This window comes from Nelumbo nucifera, chromosome 7 (genome assembly GCF_055504915.1).
Source record: "Nelumbo nucifera cultivar China Antique chromosome 7, China Antique-T2T, whole genome shotgun sequence".
Lineage (NCBI taxonomy): Eukaryota > Viridiplantae > Streptophyta > Magnoliopsida > Proteales > Nelumbonaceae > Nelumbo > Nelumbo nucifera.
Genome location: NC_142655.1, coordinates 20,947,298 through 20,973,366, shown reverse-complemented (window position 1 = coordinate 20,973,366; position 26,069 = coordinate 20,947,298). Strand labels below are relative to the sequence as shown.

Genomic DNA, 26,069 nt, shown 5'->3' with positions numbered 1-26,069 from the left:
TACCTGACTTGACCCAACCCAAATCGTACAACCCATTAATCTTAAGCATACATAAATTACATATATATATATATATATATTATAAAAAAACAAAAAAAAAGCAAAAGATAACAAAAATTACAGGAAAACATAATGAAATTGTAAACAAAAATAGAAAATGAAAAAATGCAGGAAAAACACAAATATATATATATATATATATATATATATATAACACAGAAAATGAAAAAAAGAAATAACAGAAATTAGAGAAATGTATAAAGAACAAAAAGCTACTGAAAAATAAAACAAAAACTATAAAAATAGAAAATGAATATAAAAACAAATTTTACAACAAGCTACTGAAAAATAATACGCGCCATGAGTGACGCTCTAAGTTCTCCCCCGATGCCAATGATTTTGCTACTACCATCGCCACCACTCAACATGAAATCCATTCCCATGTTCCATGTTCCCTGCTCCTCAATTTTCAGCTGCCTTTTTCAGGTAATACATAAGCCCCATTTAGTTCGCAGGAATATGGGTTGGGAATCAGAATTGGAATGGGTTATTTCGATTTCAATTGTTTGGTTGGATAGAATCTGAATCTTATTCTCATTTTTGTTGGAATGGCTATTCCCTGTCCTTCTCTTAGGAATGAAATCTCATGCCTGTTGATTTTAATTCTCATTCTCATTCTTGTCTGAACCAAATAGACTATAGGAATAGACCAATTCGATTCTAAATCTGAAGGATTTCAATTTCAATTTCAAAATGCATACCATACAGACCCTTAATCTTCTTCAAATTAATTTAAAGAAATACTAAACCTGATTAAAAAGAAGCATTCTAATAAAAATTTGAGCATTCAAACAAGAGGTTTTGTAGAACAATGGTAGTTACAATGGAGAATTCGTTTTAATTTCACAATGGTGGGTATAGTCTGATTAGTGATGAAGGAAGTCAAATGATGTCTAAGGTCTCTGAACCATTGGGGAGGGATGCTTTTTGGTTGGGAATATTAACTGTGCATTTGATTGGGCTGGGATTCATTCTTGTATTCTTGGAATGAGTTCAAATCAGCCCCCCACAAGACTGCCCCCCGCATTGTTCCATAGCATATTTCCACCGTGTATTGGAAATATTTCCTGATGATAATACCATGAATGATGATGTCATTATTGGGAGATGTTACCAATACACGACGAGGATGTGTGGACGTTATGGAATCAGGCTGGATTTACTGAGATATATTGGCCCTTAGGACTGCAAATGGATCGGGCCTGATTCGATAGGGGCATATCTGATCTGATCTGATCCATTAAGAAAATCTGGTTTATCCAAATTTGATAACGATCCATTGGATTTTCAAAAACATGATTCGAATTTGAATTTGAATGTATTATTGGATATCCGATTCAACTATAATTACATTTATATTATGTAATATAAATAATAAATAATATACAAGACTGACAGCAATAGAGATGTAATGAGTAACACAACCCCAAATGAGGGTTGAAGTTTGATCTGTTTTGTATAGATTTTCAGAGGGGTAAGGCTTTTACTGTCTTCTCTCATGAATTTTTCATTGACAAAAAATTTTAACATTTATACAAATTAAAAACATGAAAAACCATGCGCGCTTCAGGAAGTTTTTTTTTTTTTAGGTTTATTGAAATTGATTCCGATTCCAGCTGTTTGGTCGAGTGTAATCGGAATTGGATTCCCACTCTGGGCGGAATGGCATTCCCCCGTTTGAGGGAATGGCCATTCCCGGCCCACCCCCTCAGAATCGGATTCCCATTCCAGCCGATTAAACAAAAAAAATGAAAATAATAAAAAAACCCTCAAACCCCCGATTCCAAGTTTCCAACTCTCTTTTTCATCTCTCGTCACTCCCTCCCTTAAACCCTTCAACAGTTCGGCAGCTGAATTCTAAATCCTCAACTACTCCGGTCGGGTAAGTGATCATCGATCTCCCTCCCTCCCTTCCTCTCCTCTTCTCTCTCCCCCTCTCTCTCCTATTCTTCTTTGGGAAATAAAAAAAGTGGGCATTGCTTCCGTTTCCGTGTCTCTGAGTTAAGCTTGGAATTGATCTTTCACGGTGACCACGATAGGAGGGTATGGAGTAGGAGCAGGTGGAAAATTTTGAAATAAGCCATTTCGGAGAATTGCATCGAACGCCTTAAGATAGGCTGGCGCGGTTATTCTTTTCGATCCAGCTTTCGAAGAATCACAGCTTCCTGTTGAAGCTTGTCAATCCAGTTTCGAGGATTATAACGAAAAGTGCACAGTTATTCTTTTCGTCTATGTTCCACAAGGGTCTTCCTGCTCGCCGCCCATTTCTGGTTTGATTCGTCCCGCATTTATTTGATATGTTTTTATTAACGGTGTCTCTCTGGTGAAAGGATTTTTAAGACAAGTACTCCTATTATTCGAGTAGACATGACAAGAAGTAACCACATTTAGCCTCATATAAAAAAAAATCTAATAAACCCCTCTTTTCTGATTAGATTAAAGTGGGAGATGCCACATCTCAGTTGGGAAGATAACCAGCCAAAACGAGCAAATGAGCAAAGGATTTTATAGATTTTTTATTTCTTTATATGTTTTTTATTTGGGGCAAAATTGGAAATCATGATTGATTCCAATTCCAGCATCTTCATGAACCAAACAGCATCAATTGAATCCAACTCCAATTCCTGTTTGAACCAAACAGGTAGGGGGAATAGACAATTTCGATTTCGATTCCAAGGGATTCCCATTCCGATTCCGGTCACAAACCAAACGGACCCTTATTTTTCAGGAGAAATATAATTGGTGTTGTCATGCTATAAAGATTTTCAATTTCTTGAAGTTGAAGGAGTGTAAACCAGGTATCTGCTTCAAAGAATTTCAACTGCATCAGTCCGGGCTCCTTCAATAAGTCCTTTGACAGCTAATAGTAGAGATTTGAGATTGAATCCCACCTTCATCAGGGTCTGGCCAGAGTTAGCATTTTACACTACTTAAGCCCATCCAAGTTGCATTGCACCCTTAGATACCCAATTCAGATCTCCAGCCAACAAGAACCCAATCCACATGACACTACAGCTGTATATTGGGAATATCTCTCATGTAAATAGGAGAGATGTTTTCAATGTATAACTATAGTGAGGCATGGGTAGGGTTCTTGTGGGTAGGAGACCTGTACTCCTAGATACCACCCTCCCCCTTCCCCGGATTTTTTGAATTACATGATACATATCATTGGGAGACTCTAGGGAGGAGACAAAGCAGGGTACATGTGAGGTTTACTGAATTTACATGGTCAATCAGCAGGTTCGATCTTGTGCCTCCATTTTTGAAGGGGCACCGAAAAGACAACTTATGTTGATGAAAGATCTTATCATAATTATTTATAGACTTTTTATTGGTTCATGTTTCATTAGTTGTATTTATCATTAAAAACTTTATCAATATTAAAGATTAAATTGTGATAGCTTTGCCATTGGCTCAAGGTTTTTACTTAAGGTGCAGTTCATTGCTGGGCTCAAGCGGGTTTGGGCTGGGCTTTTGTCAAAATTTGAATGGGCTCGGCCTGAGGCCTAAGTCTGAAGTAGTGTAAAATGTCAACTTGGGGTGCAATTAGAGTGGCCCCAACCCAAGCCTGAATTGGTCCATCCCAAGATTTTACATGGGTTAGGCTTGAATTTTCGGGCTTCATGCTGGGCTTGGGTTAGAAAGATCAGGCCTGATCTAAACTTGAATTTTATGATGGTCTACACTTCTATATATTTGTATATTGTGTTATGTATTTATAACATTGGTTCGACTATAATATCAGAAAAACTAATAACCAATCAACATAAAAGTGATAATCAATCTGGTGGGTTTTCACCAAAATTCATGGGGGGGGGGTTGATTGGTCAAAGCCTTTCCAGTATCACGTCTTTCAGACATCATAGATTTTCCCTTATAACATACATAATTATACTATCATATACACTATAAATTATATTTAGTTGTTTACAATATGTATGTGATTAGATAAGTTCACACCTATGCATAAATATATACAAATACATACACGCTATGTATTTTATTTATATAAAAATATTTTTTACCTATATATGTCTATTTATACATGCATACACACATGTATTAATGAAATTTGTGAATATTTTCAATCTATTGTACTCAGAATTAAAAGATAGGGTAAAAGACTTCATGCCGAAGGTTTTCATAAATTGACTTAAAACTAAGTTTTTTAAATAGACTTAAAGATAATTTATGGGATGACCCTACTGTACTTAACATATTTTCTATCAAAGTAAGGTTACATGTGAACTCATTTAAGATTTTTAAAATCCTACTTTACCCTTTTAGGTAGGAAAGAGGAAGAGAAGAATAAATCACTATAATGTTTAATATTTCCTTAGATTAATAGATCGTTGCACTGTTACATAAAAAAATCTAACAAATTGCCTGTTAACAGAAGTATCCCACATATTAAGCTAACTACCATTCTTCATCTTGGTAGGTAAACCACACAATACCTCAAGCTAAACCAACCTTTCCAATTTAAGATTACATAACCAGGAAAAATTAAGTGTTTATACATCAAAGATAAAAAAAGATGGCATAGCCACCTGGCAGTTGGTAAGCTCCAAATGGGATTACAAATAAGTGAGCTCTATGATTTTAACCTCTAGAGTCTCCAAATGCAATCCAACATGGCAAGGGTCTGACCAGGTAGTTAGGGATTCCAATGAAGAAGAGGATTTCAGCTTCAGCTAGTGCAAAGTCGGTTCGAACAGTCTTTACAGTCTTGTATTGAGAATATCTTTGTACTTATGTGCTTTATTTCATGAGGAGATATTCCCAATGCAAGCTAACAAGAGATTGTTTGAACGGTATGAGCATTGACTTGCATTGACCGAAGGCAAACCTGAAGAAGAACAACATCAAGAGGTTTTATTTGGAAAAGTGATGATGCATATGACAATACTCAATTGGAAGTCGAAGAAGGTATGCTTAAGTCTTTTTGAAAAGCTTAGGGTACATTTAAGTCAATTTTAAAAAACTCAGTCTTTTACCCTAAAGGATACCTTCAAACCCGACAAACGTGCCTAAGCCCAGATTGAGCTCAACCCGAAATGTATATAGGGTTGAGCTTGAGTTGGACCAAACCTCGAGCGTGAGGTTTGAGACTAAGGATTGAACTTAGGTTGACCCTCAACCCGACCCAATCCATCCAAGTTGCACCGAGAATTTTGTCTCGCCTAATAGTCTCGCCTCGAGAATTTCGTCATCGCTTTCTCCCTCGGAGGAGTCTGGTTCCTCGTCAGCTTCCTTCGCCATCTCAGGAGTAATGGTGGACATGGAGATAGGTTCGAAATCGAGCTCAGGAAACTTCTGTCGCATCAGCCACTTACAAAGCTTGAAGCCTGACCGGTACGAGCCAGAGCCATATTTGACCTGGAGGTCATAAAACTTAGGGGACTCCTTGAACTCCTTGATGGCGCGATCTCTTTCTTGAATCCTCACCTCCTGAAAGGCAATGTTGAAGATCTCGGTGCACTCCTTGATCATCGCCTCAAGGTTTTCATCCTCCTAGAGGAGAGCTTCCTTCTCCCCCTTGAGCTTCTTCTTCTCCTCCGTTAGCACCAGGATCAGCTCCTCCTGGCTTTGAGCTCACTTTTTGGCTCTAAGAACTTCCCCCCGAGTTAAGTCCAACTCATGATAAAGCTTTTGAGCGTTCTCCTCGACCTCCCGAGCTCGCTTCAAGTGGATTTTAGATTGGTAGACGAGCGAGTGGATAGCGGAGTTCACCTAAAAAATAGAAAGCAACTGTAAGTGTCATTGACAGAAGAATAAGAAAGTAAGTGAAAGGGCAAGTTACTTACCACCATACAGTAGGAGGCTGCCTTCCCTCCAAGCTGACTTGTTGGCATGTCAGCCCACTTTGTGACCACTGCAGGAAACATGACATCCTTGCTCTTAAGGAGCCCAAGCCTCAGAGTCATTATGCTCTCCTTTGCTGAAGGGGGCTGAGGCTCGGGCATCGAAGTAACTTCAGGGGCGCGAGGCGGGGTCCCCTCATCCTGATCCTCGTCCAAGTCAACAACCGAGGGCTGGGTACGGACCTCCTCCCCCGGGAGCTCGGTAGAGGGTGCCTCTGGTGCTGCGACTTTGGGATCGGCAGGAACCGAAGAGGTGACCTCCTCTTGACGGGACCTCTTCGAAGCCTTTCTCTTCTTCCCTTTTTGAACACTTTTTAAAAGGTTATCTGCGTCAACACCCGTCATAACTTCTGCAAGAGAGAAGAAAAAGAGTTAGTTGCGAATTGAAGTAAGTGCAAAAAAAAGAAAAAGGAGAAGTAATGTGTGTGTTGAGGTGGAGGCCTACCAGGAAGACTCAGCGCAGCTCGTACAAGCTTCTCCTTCGCTAGGAAATCTTCCATCTCAAGGCTAAGGTCCCTCCAAGAGTGGATGACCGCCCTAATCTCTACATCCAGCCTCACCCCGGGGTCCTTAATGGCCACTCGCTAGTGAGTCGGGAATGGCCATCCTTCAGAATTTCAAACAAAGAAGTACCTCCTCTTCCAGGCCGATACCTTGTTCGGGTTACTGAACAAAACCTTGAACTCGGGGTGAGGTGAGATATAGTAGCTCTGTCGAGCGTCCCCGTGCAGGCAAGAAGAGTTCTTCTTAATGAAACAAATCGAGCTAAAGATGTCTAAAGTAAGAGGTCGTTTATACTCGTGGAAAAGTGAGATCTTACCAACAATGGTACAGATGGAGTTCCGGTGTAGTAGGTCAATGGTGACATTAAAGAACTTAATGATTTCTACGATGAAGGGGTGGAGTGGGAAACACAACCCAACTACGAGCTGCTCCTAAAAAAACACGAGTTCGTTATGATCGTGAACCCAAGGGTACTGACACTAAGGAATGCTGAAAACATGGGTGTCGGGGAGACGGTAACGAGCTATCAAGGACAACAAACTGTCTGGGGTCATCGTGGAGGGGCCAAAGTTGTCCGGATCCTGACTTTGAGTAGAAGACAAGACACCCTCTCCGGAGGCCGGCCGCTCTACCTGAGGTTTGGGTTCTTCAAATCGAGATGGCCCGACGTCAAGTAAAGGCATTTATCCTAAAAGGTTTAAAGAGGGGCTCTCCAATGAAGAGCTGACCTCACCAACGGGAGCTGAGGACTGCACCTCGGCACCCCCGGGCTCGCTAGAGTCACTAAGTAACATATCTATACTATCAATAGACATATTGGACAGGAAAAAGAAAAGGGAACAACTAGTGAAAGAGGGCGAACTCACCAAAGAAGACGATAATGACTTTGGACACAAGGGAAAGAATGGCGAGCTAAAGGACTCCAATGTGATCTCAGGAGAGCTCAGTTACACAACTTATGGCGAAGGTAATGGGCCTTTCGGCCCCCTATTTATAGTCCACCACATTCGGCAATCAACGATTGAGAATTGTACGATCTAACGGCTCCCATGAAAACTGGTTGCATGCTACCCGAGGACGAAATCGGTTGAGCGCGCCCTTTGGCATTTGCAAATTTATAAACAGTGTAATGCCTGCATGTGGCCGAGACGCAATATGGGTCATTTCATGGTTGAGCTAGATGATTGAACATGTCCGACCAGTGGTTCGCCCTTCAAGTTGCCTAGACTTTGTGCCAAACCCACCTAGACTCGTCATGAACTCCCCGCACTGGGTCGGGACCCCTGGCACGGGGAGTGGGGGCAATTGATGAAGGGTGATTTGGCACGACCTAGTAAGAAGGGGACACGTAGATGCGATCTGTTCGAGGGGTGACAACTCAGCCAAAGGAACCCGACCCGCAACATTCTGAGCTCGGATGTTCAGCCACCTTGGCCCCAAAACCACCTCGACACCCAATCCAATTCGGAGCTAAAGCGTCGAAATGCCACATAATCTACTCGAAAGGCCTCCCCAACAGACCCCGAATTTCTCAGATCACGACGAGACTCAGCCTAACTCCGTTTGAATCGAAGGTAGACAATAAACCTTATCAACACATTGCTCTCCTTAAAAAACGGAACAAATCTTATCCGCACAGTCCAGAGATCCCGGAGCGCTTTTGTAAGGCCCATGACTATTCCATTATATAAGGATATAAAACCTCAAGACAAAGGTACGCGTGATTATTTTACTCTCTAACATTCAATCACTCAAGTATTCAGCTCGCATCCATAGTATAATACTGATTTAAGTATCAGAGTAAACTCGCCGAATTAGCTACCCCAGGTTCTCTGATCCACTATTTTGCAGATTAGTCCAACTCACAGCATAATTGGATTTCGAATCATCTTCCAAGCACCATCTGCAACTTTGATTTCAGACCTATAATTGTGCATTCTCATCGTTATCGAACAGCAAACGATCAACCGACCAGGCCAAAGTACGGCAACCAGCCCATTCTTTCTGCAAATTGTTAACAAGTTTAATTAAGTTGTTAACAATTGATAGGATGGAGAAAAGCTCGCAGGCCGCAGTTTCGTTTGACAGGGTAGCCGCTGGCTCAAGTACCCAAGGCATGCCAGCCCCTTGCTTTCTAGTGCGTTGGCACTCAGTCCATCTCCATGCTCGAGCACAAAGCTTGAACTTTGGACTTTGGACTTTCGAAGGCTAAAGTGGACAAAAACACTACTGACACACTTTTGACTTGTTGAGTTCAAGGCTTTATTAGTTAATTAAACATGCCCGTCCATGATTGCAAAAAACACGAAGCGGAGCAGGTTTGGTCCCAATTCCCAAGGCCCTCTCCTTGCAGGACCACCCACCAGACCCAGAGGCTGACCAGATTCAAAAACTCTGCAGAATCGCTAACGAATATCTGCAACTGCAACAGAAGTGATTGTTAATTGGTCTGATTAGAGCTGATCCATCCTTGAATTATTGAAGGATTAGTTTTGTATTTGAAAAGAAGGTCGATGTGACGGAGTGAATGCGCAAGGGGAGCGTCGCGTAGGGCGGGAGGAGCCGAGGAGGGTTGGCCAACCGACAGACAGTCAAGGCCCAAGGGGTATGGCCGGGTGGGTTGATGCAACAAAACAAATAGAGACCATCACGGTCATTCATTAGTAAGACAACACGTCAAGCCCTCCGTGACAATCACGCCTCAATGTCTGACTTATCTCGTTCTCCTCCTCAGTCCTACTCCTCACCGGCTTATTAGCCTTCTTTCTATACCCTCTTCTCCTTTCTTCTTCTTCTTCTTCTTCTTCTTCTTCTTCTTCTTCTTAACAATATCCTCTCCTGGTCGAAGTGAGTGAACATAAAGATGTATGTAATAGGACCATCTATTTTCTTTATTTTACTACAATAGAATAGAGTTAGTTGGATTAAATGTGAACCGACTTGAAAAATCCAAAATATTGGACTCAAATCGGATTTAGATTTAGGATTTCAGTAATCAGATCACATTCACATACATGTAGCTGAATCCGTGCCGAATCCAATCCTATTGCATCCTTTCCCTACCTAATGGAAATGGAATATTCCTTTTCACTGCTCAAATTCCATTGTTCGGATCCACTACCAAAGAGAATGGAATTCAACAACACCAAGATTTTTAACCTTCAAATTCCAGGTTAGAAATTTTACTTTTTACATGAGCAATTGCATCCCTTTAATACGGATTTTAGTCTGTTCACAAAGGGTGTCTGCTAAAAAAGTTTACAAAGTACTTCAGAAACATATCCACGTGAATTTAAGATAAAAGTGCCAACGTATGGCTGAATGCCAAGCTCTCAGGGTGTGTTCTCACGATTGGATCCGATTCCACAAAATTCCAAACTTTACAGATTCCAAAATTCGGGCGGTGAGTGGTGATTCCAGCCACAGCTCAAATTCCACAATCCAGCCTTGATCTGAAACGACGAGAAAAACAAAATACCGATCCAGCGGGTGCCCACAGTTACTATACGATTCGTTTCCTAGGTCCTGTCCTATTATTGTATCAGAGTCCTGGAATCACGCCACCCGAGTGATCTCCAGTCCCCACACCCACCGGTCTTCTGGAATTTAAGACCCCCACGCCTCCACCTCAGCACATGTCTCATGCGTGGGCTGTCAAGCAAGCCTCACAGTACAACCCAAGTACAACAACCCGGCCCAGCCCACCATCTTTGACTATAAAGTCCTCTCCCCTTCTCCGCTTACGTCTTCATGTCGTCAATCTTACGTCTCGCCCCTCCGCTTCCAGACCCTCAGTCCACACCGCCCGTTCCGCATCCAACGGCGCAGACCAAAAGGTCCACCCTACACCTCATCTTTTACTTTTACTTCCTCTAGTGCCATTAACCTTTTAATTAATTAAATCATTTACTGAGAGTAAGCCCTATCCCTTCTTGACCCAAGTAAACTCCTTTCTAGAAGGCCTCATTCATCATTCATCATTCATCAAATAGAACTATCCAAAATTACAATTCCACCCTCCAACTTTTCATGTTTAGCCAAAACCCGCCTCCCAAAAATGGAAATTTTCCTATAAGTGAACGAAATCATACTCACCCATTCCCATTTGTCTCCTTTAATTTGTGCATTTTGCAATTGCATTGATTGTGCGTGCGTGGTGCAATGAACAGAGAGATGGAGAAAGATCAATTTATAATATATTGCTCATATGCGCCTGATAGAAAAGATGATTCCTAAAACACCCCTGACTAGGTGCAAAAGTATTAACAGAACCCCCGATCCCCTATTACAAAGCGGCTGAAAATTACAGGTTACTAGCTGAAAAAAAAAAGAACATGAACAAAAAAGTGCCGGAAATATATTTATAAAGGACGAAAAAACGAAAGAAAAATAAAAAAAAGACAAAAGTCAGATAACAGCTTTTGATTTGTTTTTTTTTGTTTTTACATTACTCTCCACGACTCCAGAGTCGGGAAGCTCTGGAAGGCGTCGAAATCTAAACCTGTGCTACCGTTTGCCACCGGCGCAAACGAGACGTGGGCCTGGGGCATGGAGGTTGGACCCACCATCTGGTTCTGCTGCTGGTGATGATCTAACAGAAACGCCGACGTGTCGAGAGTCGGCAAGCAGCCCTGCAACCGGGTACCGGGACGTTGGGGTTCTGGTTTAAGGATGGGACCGGGGACGGGCGAATTGCCGAACCGGACGCCGGTGACCTGTTGCACCATCTGGCGGAAGTTGGCGGGGTCGGCCGTGATGAAGGTAGTGGGAGACCGCTTCGACGCCCGGGACTTGCGCTTTGAGATCTTTCCGGTGGCGGCGGGGGCCGTGTTCCGGCGTTTCGTGGCCATTTCGGGCTCCGATCCTGAGCCCGTTGGTGTTGGCACGGTTTCGGGCTTGATGAGGTTGAAGATTGAAGCGGCCGAGTTGGTATCTCCTGCTACTGTTAGCGTGTCGGAGTCGTTGGAGAGAGACTTCTGCAGAGCCTTGGTTAGGGTTTCGGTGTCACGGAGGAAAGCGTCGGAGACCCACGAGTCGGTGAAGGTCCGGAAAGTCCACGGCTCGAGGCTGGCCAAGTTATCAGAAGATGCCATCTTCTCGTACTCCCTTTATCTTTCTCGCCTTGTCGCGATTCGAGTGCAATTCCAAGCGGAAACAGAAATGACAGAAATAAAGAACTTCTCACTGCATAGTTCCGTTACTTGGACAAAATTCACCAGAAAATCAACGAATTTGCTGATTATGGCGGGAAGCTAGTTGTACTCGAACTGGTTAGACACTTGAAATACGTAGATCTAAAGGAGGGTACAAGTAAAGCCGGAAGCCAGGGGAAGAAGGGATTCGACAAGCTATGAAGCGCGGAAAACAGAGAGAATAGAAAGTAGTTGATAATTCGACGAAGCTGAGATGAATTACAGAGCCTGAGAACTGTTATGAAAGCAGTGTAAAACCCAGAGGAAATACCTCAAATCGAAACGAATCTAAGGAGAATTTGCGTGAAGAAACTTCAGAACAAAGCTCAATGAACGACTAAGAGTCGAAGGAAATCACTCCACTCTCCGACGAGAGCTAACCAGAGAAGATGAGCAGCAGGGGAGTGTATGAGACAGTATATAAAGAGAGAGAAAGAGAAGGAATAAGCGAGAGAAGAAGCGCAGAAAGAGGAGAGAGAGGGAAGAGAGAGAGGAGAAATGAGCGTTGCATCGAGGAGGTCTAGCGGATTAAATAGGGCGGTGAGAGGAAACCGCGTCTATCAAGACACGTGTCACTTTCCAGTACGGACCTAACCCGTGTGGTTAGAACTTGACTCGACAGTGTGGTTAAGCAACTAAGCAAGAGGGTAAATGCGTCAAGATACAACCCTGCCAATCACACGGGTTCTCGAAACAACGTTGCCACAGTAGATCTCTTCTGCGCGGTAAAGGTGGAGGCAAGCAAGGGTAAAATCGTAAATGCAGTGCAACTTTTAAAACTTTTGTTACGAAAAAAATTTAAAAAACAAAAGCGGTTTACGTTCCTGACGGTGAAGCCGCGTCATCGTCTCATCTCTCATGTCGACGTCGACGACGCGGTTAGCCTCAGTTTAGGCTCACATCCCCCGAAAATTTCGATTTTGGCATCTTCTTGGGCTCCTATTTTGAATACCGAGGATACTCATGGACTTTTGAGATAATTACGAACTACTGCTTGTAACGGAATCTTCTTGAGCTGTTGTTCACGGCTCAAGCGCTCAAGTCAACTGTAAATGTTATGTGAGCCATTTGCTTTGTCCGTTCCTCTCCAACTTAAGTGGGGAACTGTGGGATGGAAATTGACGTCCACATTCTATCAATAATCTATCGTGTGTTGATGTCTATAGAGGGGAGTAGTGTAGACTAGGGGGTAGAGGCTAAAGATAGAGAGTGGTACGTGGACACTTGAAGTTTCAATCAGAACCATTCGATGGTCTATCCTTCTGAATTGGATCCAAATCGAACCGAATCGAATACAAAGGTATATCCAAACTTGATTCGTTTTGTATTCGGATTTGAATCGAATTGGCTTATACTATCAATAAAATTAAATTAAAAATAATCAAAATATTTATATATGATTTTAATATTTATATATCATGAACAAAATATTATTTGTTTTGTAGTATGGTATTATTTGCATGGCAGTGGAAAATATTATTCATTTTCATTTCCAACATCATATCTTTGTGGTATTACATTTGAACTCTAATCAATCAATTGGTATCATAAAAATAGTAAGCAACCAGGTGCCATTTATCAAAATGTATCGGGGTTGATTTGTCAAATATCTTTAGATATCATGTCTTTCCAGCAATATACATAGATTTTCTCTTTTTTATATTATGACTTGTTTGTAATGACAAAAGGGAAACATACGATTATCTTTTCTGTAATTCCACTTTAATATCCCAAACTTTGGGGTAGTGTCAAGTTAGTATTCTTAACTTTCAAGCATGTCACTGTAGTGACACGTTTGAACGTTCCGGTACTAATTTGACACTATCATGTTTAGGGTATTAAATTAGAATTTTCCTTTTAAAATATACATTTTTAAAATAATAATTAAGGATGTGCTGATGATCCAATATATTGAATGGTCACTTCTCATCCCTTTAAAAGAGGAGGCACGAAATCAAATTTGCATCACCACACATACTCTCTATGGTAAGATTAGTGGACCTCATGTGCACCCTGCTCTGTTCCCACTAAATCGGTTGATGGGCCGAGTAGTCCAATGGGCCTGCTTGGCCCAGCCCGATCTAAGTCAGGCTTGGCTAGGATTTCAAGCCCATGGACTCAGGCTCGGGCCTAAAATATCAAGCCCGACCTGTTTTTGGGTTGGGCTCGGGTTTTCTCAAAAATGCCCAGCCCGAGACCGAGTCCAACTTGATAATGTATTATGTAATAAAAAAGCACATAGATATATAAGATTTTTTCTTTATTTTCTTCTCTTTTTTCAAGTAATAATAAGATCTTTTATTATTTTTTAGGTTTTGAGGTCTTTTAATATAAATAAAATAGTTTTTAATTGAACTAAAAAGTAAAAAAATATATTTTCCAAATTTCTGGCTGCGCTTGGACTCGGGCTAATGCCTGGGCTTCGGGCTTTATATGAGGGTCGAGCTCGGGCTTAAGACCTAGGCCCAATGTTCAGGTCGGGCTCAGGCTCAGGCCTGAGCATATTCTGTTAATGTAGAGGCAAAACCCAACCTTAACCCGACCCTGCCCAGCTTGTGAACAGGTCTAGTTCCCACTAGACTTGTTCATGGGTCGGGTTTTGGGTTTGACTTTACACTATGTCAGGCTCGGGCTTCGGGTTGGGCCTATTCAAAATTTGTCAAAAATCCAAAACTAAGTCCAGCCCATGAATAGGTCTAGTCCCCACCCCATGACCCTTAAATGTGTGTTATATAATAAAAAGGGTAAAAATACAAAAACCTCCCCTAAAGTTTCTAATAATCATAAAACCTCCCCTATAGTTTCATTTTAACAAATACCTCCCCTTAATTTTTGAGAAACTTGACAAAAATCACTTTCCCAGACAGAAAGCGTTAGATTGATGTACCAGTTTCTTCCAAATACCCATTCTATCCTTTTATAAATTATTTTACATGCAAAATTACTGAAATAACCATATTTTTACTTGACAATAACCTCCTTTTAACGACCATCTTCTAATCTTTTTGTCGAGTTAAAATAGGGTTATTCAATAATTTTGTATGTAAAATAATTTATAAAAGGGTAGAATGGGTATTTAGAAGAAATCGATACATCAGTCTAAGGTTTTCCGTCTAGGAAAATGATGGAAGGGAGATTTTTGTCGAATTTCTTAAAAGTTCAGAGGAGGTATTTATTAAAATGAAACTGTAGGAAATGTTTTTATTATTGTCAAAAACTTCAGGGAAGATTTTTGTATTTTACTCTAATAAAAAAGAAGAAGAAAAGGGAAATGATAAAATGGATTTGTTTTGTCATAAAATGGATCAAAGATAGTCATTATAAAATGCTTTGTGGAATTTGATAAGGTTCAAGATACCGATGTCCCACAAATTAAGTAACCCTAAAGAATGTAAGAGTTGAGGCCTACATAAGAGAGAAATGGAAACAGTTTCTTGTCAATCTCATGAGACTAAAGTACACAAGAGCCACAACCACTTTTGAAACCTAGAAACGCCTTCAATATTATGCGGCTGATGTAGGATATAGACGCATACGACTGCCTTTTTAGAGGCAGCTCCGAGAATAACCCCTGTTGAGACTATGCAACCACTTATGGCTGTCTCCAAAAACCCAACACCAAAGACACTTTATAAACTTAGTTAGAATCTCCTCCATCTTACAAATTTAAAGATATTTGTGGCCATTCACTCAAAATCTGTAGGGCATTTCATTAAAGGGAGCCCTAAAATTTGTAGGGCATTTATGGCTGCCCCTAAAATTCATGCCTTTCATTTTTAGAGAAGTTCTAATTGTTTTAAAAAGTTATTTCTAACTTGGTAGATAACATCATTATTTATATATATCTAAGTTCGTATGTATAGAACATTGTTGTCAAAACGAGTACAAATACATATAAAATAATACAAAATATAAAGTTTTACACTCTATTAAGTTGGTTCAATTTTGTCAATCTCATGATATATATGTAGATATTACCAAAAAAATGATATATATATATAGAAAGAATTAGAATTCTCTAATTGAAAATCTTAATATTCACAAATTTAGGTAATACCAAAAGAAACTTTTATTTTTTCAAAATCGTGTGGACATCTTTTCTTTGTTTAAGATAAATCTATGATGCCAAAAAAGATATGATACTGAAAGAACATTGACCAATCAAAAAACCCTAATGAATTTTGATGAACATGATAGGTTCATTACGGTGTCACATTAAGAATATCTTCCATATTTATATATTACCATTCATAGAGAGATGTTCCCAACAGTGAACAACTGTAGTATCTTATGGGTAAATGTGGGTAGGATTCTTGTGGATAGGACATCTAGATTGTGATTGGTTACCCTTTTGTGATACTGGTTGATTGGTTACAAGTTTTTTTAGCTGAACCCATTTATTTATTACTTGCAACAATATTTCTTATTCACTTCTCTATTAACGTGGATATAACTCTTTTTAGATACTGTCCTATCCTTATTTACCATCCACTTTTAATAGTCACTGTGTAGTCTTTGTCTATCACATGGTGGCCTAAGTCTATAACCATGTATTGTTTTGTCTTTATTTGTACAACATATGTCCTTTATGATGTAAGAATTTGCATTGTATCTAAATACTTCATCTCATTTTTCTTTCAAAAAATTGGAGGGCGTTCAAGATTTATTCTCTAGAACAATCACCCTTTTTTTAATTTTTAATGAGTATATTCCAATGTCTCAAAAAACCATAATTCCATATATTATATTGCTGTTATATTCATCTTGGAAAATAATATTATTTTGCTATTTACATATCTTAAAGCAATTAGGGGTCATTACTTGGTATAATCATAAAATTTCAGGCTGTTGAGTGTTTTTTTTTCATTTTTTTTTTGTTTTTTTTTGTTTTTGTAGGTTCGGGCTGTCAAGTGTGAGAACACGGGTTTAAGTCGAAGAACAGCCATTTTATGAGAAAAAAAAAAGAGAGAGAGAAAAGTTAGGATATAGGGCCATATCCAGCTGACCCCTCCCAAGACCCCAGATATAGCTGAGACAAACACTGGATAATAGTCTTTTTAATCCAATTAATTATGCCAGCAAGAACACATTTATATTAGTGATTTATAATGTACTTCTTTATTGTCTAATAGTCATCCTTCTTGATTTAAATTTTATAATGTACCTCTTATATATATATATATATATTTGTATACTTTTTAAGGACTTTATTAGGAATTTTTTTAACAATGCTTTACTAGATACATCATGCATAATTTTGGGGGTTTTTACAATATGAATGTTTTTATTTTCATTTGCTTTTTTAACTGTCATCGGTCAAAAAACAGAAAACACATTCCTAAACTGTGTTTTTGTTTTGAAAAGCAAAATCAAATTGGTTTTATTTCAATAGAAAGCATATGTTTTAAAACCATCAAAATAAGTGATTTTCAAAACAAAGACAAATTTTATGATATAGAAATTATATGATTACAGAATATGATTTTAAATAGTCAGACGAAAACAGGTTTTGTTCGAACAGATCTTACAGCCTTACATAGGGAATATCTCCATAATTATTATTTCATGGGACATATTCCCAATGCAAGGCTATATAAACTGTTCAAACGGACTTTGAGCTTAGAATTCATTAGATAACTCGTACAGGAACAGATGACCAAATACAAAGAGAAGAACAAGTCAAACCAAACCGAGCTAAGGCATGAACCGCCTTATTTGTCGATCTTGAAAAATATACTACTGAAAAATCCGGGTGGTGATTCAGAAAATAAATCCGGTTTATTGTAAAATACTTTGCACCGACTGAATCCGGTTTATTGTTCTGCATATGGTGTTTTAGAATCTGCCAATTGATGTAAACTAAATCTTTTCTTAGATTGTTCACGTGACTTATAGCTCTAAAGTCAATTTACAAATCTTTAGGATTCATTCCTGTATTCATGACCGCTGAAATTGGTAATGACAGATTCATGTTGGTATTTTATCGATTTAAGACGATCTTTTTCTTTTTTTTTTTTTTGGAGTGAAGTGACCTTCATCGTCACTATTGAAGTAACCTTTCACCTTATTGTATTTTTGCTTGTTTACGTCAAACTTTTGTTTATTCACATCATTCATAAAAGCTCAGATCACTAAAGTGTTGGTATTTCCATTATTTGATCAGTTGTGTTAATTTCTTTCATATTCATTGATTTATGCTCTCTGATAATAAATAGACATATAGATGGATCTGGGGGGCATTTGGTAAATCTTTTCATGCTGTCTTTTGAGCTTCTCAAAGCTGAAAATAATCAGATTGAATCCTGCATCACATTGCAGCTTCGGAGGGCTGCAATGTGAATTTGTTCCAATCGGTTATATAAACATATTGTTTCTAATACATTGCAACATGTCATGGGTTGATATGGAGAGCCAAGCCAAATTTGTTCCAATCGGTTATAGGAATTTTAGAGTCAGTGTATAATTCCAACAATTATCGGGACCTGCTTCGGAGGGCTGAGAAGAAAATTCAGCTAAACTGGTTCAATTGCTTTGAAGTGGTTGGGATAAACTATTTAAAGAGGTTGAAGGAGATAACTCTTCAAATGACCAACACTGGGCTCTCCAAATTTATTACCATTACCAAATATAACTTGCAAACTATCCACATAATTAGGAGTGTTCACGGTTCGATTTTTTTTTTCAATTAAATCGGTATTATCGGTTTTTGAAAAACTGGTAACCAAAACCGAACCGATGCCAATCAGTTAACCAATTGACCTGTTCGGTTAACTGTTAGTTTTTCAATTTTTACAATATACTATAAATATATATAAAATATTATTTTTTAAATAATAAATAATATGATAATAAATAATATATCATATATTATAAATATATATATTTATATATAATGCATATCTATTAATTTATAATATTTAAAATTATAATATTATAATATACATAAATATATATAAAATATATAGAAATATATGTATACCGGTCGGTTAGATTAACCACCAATTTTCTATATTGGTTAATGATGCAGCACGATCTGGGCACTCCTAGCTGGCTGCTGACAGACTCTTTGCTGGTAACAGACGATACCTAAGAAGACGAAGGTGAAGGATTCCCAGGGGATTTGCCCGGCGGAAATACTCCGAAACTTAAGTTAGAACATTGGGGAAGAAGAAAAGAGTATAAGAGGCTAAGAGTGTAGGTCGCGCTAGATCACCATGTCTCAAGATTAGCTTGTGAGCAAGTAAGAGTTCAAGTTCAGATCTCATTCGAAAGCGAGAGTTCTCCCTTTCGTTTAAAGGGCTTTTATAGGAGCATTCTTGTCAAATCGGGTGTAACCACCACTAGGCTCCCGTCGCAATCGTTACCTACCAGGGTTGCGTAGGTGATCGTTACAATGTACTATCCGCTTGGATGAGTGACACGTTTTGAAGGGACAGGCACGCCACCATCTGTCTAGAGACATGGTTGCAGACTGTCAAATGGGCAAGGACTATGCTGTCAGTCAAGAGACATGGTGCAGTCTGACGAGTACGGTCTTGTCAGATAGAAACTTCCTGAGAGCGTCGCGTTGCTTTGTCGCGAGCTACTTTGTAGCAAGCTCTTAGGAGTATTTTGAGGTGACCCTCATCAAGGTTGGTCTTTGGGGCAGTTCTTCTGCCCAGGTGCTGGAGCGAGCTGGTTTCCCTAGCTCGCGAGCTGAAATAGTCTTGGAGTATTCCCTTTTCAGTAGCTCGGGGGACTTGGAGCTCGGGTTGCAGCGAGCTCCCCCTATAGCGAGTTATGACGTAGCGAGCTACTCTACAGGCTCGTACTTAGTTGTGATCAGGTCATGATGCTGAGTTGTTGCTCCTGCTGAATCAAATCCACGTGTCATCGTTTCAGTAGGTCGGGTCAAATCATCCTCCATCAGTTAACTTAAACCGAATCGGTACCATCGATTTTTTTAAAACACCGAATCACAACCAAACCAACCGGTTTAATTAACCGATTTTTTAGTTTGATTTTGATCGATTCAGTTTTTCGTTTTTTTTTATTCACCCCTACTCATAATCGCATTTTTTTTAACCACCCGATCATTGGAACAAACTTAGATGATTATGTTCTTCCTTGACCGTTGATCTTAGGTGGCATGTTATGTGGGCCCTGGACCCATATTCAGGTGCTGACGTGCTGTGTTCCCCATTCCACTATCTAATTGCTTCCCTCATGTTAGGAAGATATCCTACAACTACAAGCAATGATGTAAACACAGAGAAAAGGCCGCTAGAGGTGTATTGTTTTCCACATCTGATGGCTATCAATTAGCAGTTATTCCTGGTCGTCTGATTGACGATGCAGGACCTTGACCGCACGTCTCTGTCTCTATCAGGGTGGTTCCATTTGGAATCTTCTTTTCTATGGAATAGAGATAAATAACATCAGTAACGCCAGATTTGACATAATCATCCTACGTGGCCTGACGTAACGCTGACGCCCCTGATGAGCTTTTGGGAGTACACAATAACACAAAGAGATAGGGTGAGTTGATGGTTGATGGGTACACCGAAAACTCTAGATGATTTCCCAAAGTCCCTAGACAGCCTTGTCGCCCAAGATTCTCATTCAGGACCGGCTCGGCTCGGCTCTGTTCGGCAGCCACGAAACCGGCTTGACTTTTCTATCTGTCTAAGGCCCATTACATCATTTACATTAATATGGCCCACTAGGGCCCAACAGCCAATCCAAACCATTTAGGCATTTAGCTAGCATCTGGTGATGGACGGTCCAGGAGTTTTCCTACAATTACAGGGTTTCTTCTGGACGGTTTGGATTGATGAACTGGTGGGCCATAGCAGATCTGCTTCTGATGGGGGAGGAAATTGGGTGGGGGTTGGTGGTAACAGGCTAACGGAAAGGGACCTCGACCGTTGTTGAGACCATCCTAGTCGGTCCCTATATGAGTATTTTATTAAAAATATTATTTTAATTAAATAATTTGGGCATTAAACAAATATAAATTAAAAGTATTTGACTTGACAAGAGAATATTAAATTGATTTTTGAAACAAATATTACGACCTTCATTAAACAATTGCACCGGAGTGATTAATAACTGTAACAACGATTAATAACAGCATGTTGGGTATATAAAAACAAAAATAATTAAAACATAAATTAATGCATTAATGCAAACTGCTTATGGTTAATTGGGAGTAGTAGGTAGGTTAATCAGGCTATAATTAGGTTTCTTATTCATCCATTGGGATAAGAAGCCTCTCCTAGCCTGATTCCGTGGAAATGAAATGACTAGCCCTGTCCGAATTCCACGATGTCAGATGGGAATCACCAAATAACAAAATCTAGATATTCACAAATTTGACAAATCTTACCCTAATCCAAAATCTAAATAATAAATAAAGATTAGCATGATTCGAATTTGAGATATGCTTGTAAAAAAATCTAATTAGGAATAACTTTAATAAATGATCAAATAGGAGAGGAATTAGATTAAAATAGCTTGATCACATGCATAGAAGACCATCTACAATACCCCATTAAAGGAAGTGATTTCTTATAGGTTGGAAGGGCTAAAAGAGTTATGGGCAAGTCCAAAAGGGCTTGAGTGGAGATAGTGGATATATGGCACTGAATGGAATGAAATGGCGAAATAGGATTTATGTAATCAACCTCATAATTTGAGCAAGGTCTGGATGATAATGATGATATGCTTGCAAAGAAGGTTCCGTTTTGGCTAGAATTTGTCTTGTGGAAAATTCTTGGATTGTTTAGACTTCTCTAAAGTTGTAGACCAGCAAACCCTTCTTTTGTATGTGAAGAATTTGAATTCCACTTTCAATTTAGTTGACTTGAAGGCCTATATTATAGAAAAACCCTTAAACCCAAAAACCCAAAAAAACAAGTACAATAAAATAATATTAATGTGGCTTAAGCTCTGAGTCATTAATTTCATGTCTATAAAATACTAATTTATTTCCTCAAACCCTATTTTGTGTATTGTGAAGAGACCAAAGTCTAGACTAGTCGATTAGATTAAAAATAGAGGGTGTAGATTCCAAAAACTTTTAAATTGCCCCCCCACTTATCTCAACAAGATCTTTGTGGGGTACACTTTTGTATTTTCTCCCCATTCCAAATGCAAACAAGGAATTCAACAAATCTTTCTTTTGCTTTGATGGGTAACCTAGGTAGAGACCAAACCACCCACATCCTACCGTCCCCTGTTGAAACTTGAAACATACCAAAAGAATGTGCCATCCATCTAACCATTTTGTTTTTTAAGAAGAACCCATTAATGTAGGATGCCAACCCTCATTAATTGGGCCTATATTAGCAAGCTCTGACTTCCACTTTGGCACTTCTATCCAATTGGATGGTATTGATGACCTGGTGGCCCCATCAAATATATTATTGATCTTCTTTCATGAATTATGATCTCTCATTGATGAAATAATGGAAGCATTAGTGAAGGGTTTGGTTTCATCATCACATCCATCAATTTTGATGACCATATAATACTGCCAAGTAGCTTTAGTTTTAATCAAATTAGGTTAAAATAGGTCCTAGTATGACCTATGATAGTGAGAGCTTGTGCCAGTTGTCAACTAGCTACATCTTTGCATGACGTGTTGGCACGAAGAAAGCTTTGCGCGTTCGTGTCGGATGAGAGCTTGACAGGTGGTTCCTTCCATTGAAGTTGTTTATTTGATTACTTGATAAGGTATACTGTACAATTTCATTGTTTTTTACTTGGTGTTTTTTGATGTATTTGTTGTTATTAATCATATAAGATCGGCCCTAGATATATTTTTATTAATTGATCGCTTTTATGAGTCAATTCCCGCAATTCACGAGCACATATGACAATATAAAGCAATGCTATTTTGAAAGTGACATGTGAGGTTGTCTAAATTGGCCACTGGCCGGTCTATTTTGATGTGGCCCCATCAGAATTTGACAAGCCCATGAATAAGATGGGCTTGAAGTAAAACCCAAATTCTTTGATTAGGTCAGGCAAAGGATGGACTCTGAAGCCACAGATTTGGAAGAGTTGCATCTGGAGTCTGGACACACACAACTAGACACTTGTTGCTTGGTCAAAGGATTAGAGCTCACCAATGAATATGCCCCACCAAATAGAAGGCTTACACCAAGAAGCAGCATGGTCTGACTTTTATTAACCATTTGACTTATGGGTTTGTTTGGAGATTTATTCAGTAAAACTTATATGTAGCAAAACAAACTTTTGCCTTTTATACTTCCCTCCAATTTGCAAGATTCTTATGTTGGAGAGATTAAAATATATAAAAAGTTACACTTCCAAAAAAAAAAATAATAATACAATAGCAATGCTATAAAATCCTACTGAAGGTGCTCTATGAGAATTGAGAACTGTCTAATACCCTAATGGCCTAATACAAAAGGCAGCAAAATGCAAGTAGTTGCATTCTGACCTTTAGGAAAATGGTAGACTGAATACCACTTTCATTAGTGTACCTTTTCTCTCTTTTTTTTTTTTTTTGTGAGATGGCTTAACTAGAGTCTAATATATGTAAAACAAGAAGATAAAATTACTAAAAAATGGGCTTAATCATCCACTATCACATATGTTTGCTTAGCAGTTTTTTTTTCTTTTTTAAATTTGACATGCCCTTACCTTGCCTCGGTCTAGAAACATTGTGTTTGGTTCGAAAGAAAATGGAGGAAATAAAAAGAAAATTTAGCGAAAAGAAAAGAGAGAAAAAAAAAAGAAAGAATGGAATTATGAAAAACAGCAAGGTAAATATTCTCCTTGATCTCTTTTATTCTCTCCACAAAGTAGAGAAAGAAAAGGATACACGTGGAGAGTGAGAGGAAGCAAAACTAATTCCACCATCCCCCGAAAGAAAATCTTTCTTTTCCTCTTCCCTTGTTTATTTGCTTTTCTTTTCTTTCATTTTCTTTGTGGCCAAATATACATGCAAAAGTTGTAAATTACAAAGGAAGGAATAGAGATCTATTTTGACAAAAAGAATAAAAAGCTAGAGTAGAGGGTGGGTGGGAAATCAGCTTCTACAAAGGAAATGTTATTTACATATCAAGAAAGAGCAATCTTTAGTTCTTCACCAAAAAGAAAATGGGTCAAAATAGTAAAAAATGATTTAAGCGCTCATAATTTAATAACGGATATGGCATTAAACAAAACAGGATTCATGCAGCTCACCTATATGGGATAAGGCTTGGATGATGATGATGATGATGAAAGATCAATCTTCAAATATTTTATTTGTGTTTAAAAAGAGGCTGCGGTCAAATACTCTAACCTACTTTAATTGGTATTTTTAAAATCTGTGACATAAGGGTATTTTTGAAACTATGTCCAACCCTATATTTGAAAAGAGGGAGTATTCACATGTGTTTAGAGAAGCTAATCAACTAGCAGATTTATAGCTCATCTGGCTCTCTTAACCAGGCTGGGCTTTTTAAGGACTTCAGTGTTAATTACATCTTATTGATGGACAATTGAGAAGTTTGAGTAATTTTCCCAAACAAGAAGACGGGACCTCCAACCTTATGCCAGTCTACTCAACAATTTCAAGAAAATATGTAAGCTGAAGGTATTGAAAGCACAAAGCATCCTCTGAGATAGCTTATATAATCACTTTCTAGTATACATCAGTTCCATACACCACCATGTATTGGTCCTTTTCTTAGATAAAATCAACTGGTCAAATTTTGAATTTTAGATTTGAAGATCCAGAAGGTCTTCATTATTTGCATTGCAGGAATAGATTTTTGGTCTACAATAGAGTATAGAATGAAACACAAGGACTTCTCTCAGGCTGTGACCTAGGACTGTTTGGTAGTGTTCCTATTTTCCAACAAAACATTTCTCTTCTTCTGGTCTACTGAATGGATTGATTGCCACCCATGAAATTGGATAATTATTCAGGCCTTTTCTTCATCTTCTTCCTTTATTTTGTGGATAGATAGATAGACAGATGGATGCAAGGGAATAGAAAACCTTCATTCCACAAAGAAAAATCCAGCCAAATATGGGCAGGTGACTATTTGGTCAATGCCTCTTATATGGAAGCTTGGAGGAAGTGGGATGAAGAGGCCAGAGAAACAACCAAGTTCTGCATTTGGTCTAAGATACTATTGAGAGTGACGGGTCAAGGAGAGGATGGGAACCACAAGTTCCAATTCACTAGTGAATCTTCCTTGATGCTGGTTGAGTTGTTGGACCAGGCTGGATCCTGACCCTTAAAACCTACATACATTGGATCTGAGCCAACTCAGGCCCAAATTCATCCAAAATCTCTGGGCCCAACCTTGGTGGAATAAGTAGGACAAGATTAGTGTGGACCTGATTTGTCTTGGCTATATCTGGAACAAGAGACCCTCCTCTTGGTACATGCCAGATTGTGGATTATTGGACCTTCCCCAAGCAATACTAGCTGTTTTCCATTGAAGAAACTCTGAAAAGAGAGCCATGACACGTGGCGTGGGCTTGGGTTTTGGAACTTGGTCCAATGGGTAAGATGGTCGAGAGGGTTACATGTGGGACGGCATCTGGACCTCCCCAACATGTGAAACAATCTTGGGTCTGTCTTACGTTGAAAAGTTGACCAGCAGACTTTCTCCCATTCCCCATGCAGCAAGTGTATACGGAAAGAAAAATGTACTCCATTACCTTTTTGCCACGTGGAAAAAAATTTGTGAAGAATCCTGACCATACATTAGATGGAGGACCATTTGGATTGTCCATGTCTTGGCTACCCCACATCAGCCCTACACTCACCTTGTTCATTATATAGGAGCTGTACTGTTTCCTTAGGAGTTGGGACATGTGACAAAGGCATTTCGGATGGGACTTGCGCCCAATGTATGAACAAAGTGGGCACTCTTGGGCTTTCAACCTCTTAAACAGCCTGACTAACCCAAATGGAATTTGGGTCTGAATTTAGGCCATTACCGGCCCAAGTTTTTTCCAGCCACCAAATATACTCTCCATTGAAGAGAATTGTTCAAATAACTTCCCTCGTGCGGCTGTATGTCTTTATCTTATTTGCTTTAGCTGCATATTAAAGATATATAGGAAAAAGGTCAAAAAACAAAAGAGATCAAAGAAAGAAAAAAAAGTACAAAATCTGTAGGCTTGAAGGATGCCTGAATATGAAAGTTTCATTTGGTTGAAGTTGAACCATATTGAACTTGAAATGGATTCCTTGGATTTTTAGTTCAGAGAGAGAGATTTGGGATTGATCTGTTGCAGCCCTAAGTTGAATGGTATTCTTTATTCTTCTTGATGATGCCATATATTTTGAATATTGAAAGGATGAAAACCTTACTTTATAATTTGATTAATTTTGATGTAACCCATCAAGCCCAAACCAACCATCTCTCAACCCAATGAAAAGCAGAAAAAAGGGGAAAAAAGAAACAGTAAATGAGTCTCAAATCATCAT

At 39.0% G+C, this 26,069-nt stretch overlaps 1 protein-coding gene across 1 annotated transcript; it reads right to left on the bottom strand.

Moving 5' to 3' along the window:
• Positions 1-10,605: 10,605 nt before the first annotated feature.
• On the bottom strand, positions 10,606-12,127 carry LOC104593616 (calmodulin-binding protein 25-like). Its single transcript, XM_010253559.3, has one exon. It carries the CDS (start codon positions 11,522-11,524, stop codon positions 10,874-10,876), a length of 651 nt encoding a protein of 216 aa, XP_010251861.1. The 5' UTR covers positions 11,525-12,127; the 3' UTR covers positions 10,606-10,873.
• Positions 12,128-26,069: the final 13,942 nt, after the last annotated feature.

Coding starts and splice junctions, on each gene's coding strand:
- LOC104593616 (XM_010253559.3), bottom strand. CDS start 11,524: ATGGCATCTTCTGATAACTTGGCCAGCCTCGAGCCGTGGACTTTCCGG.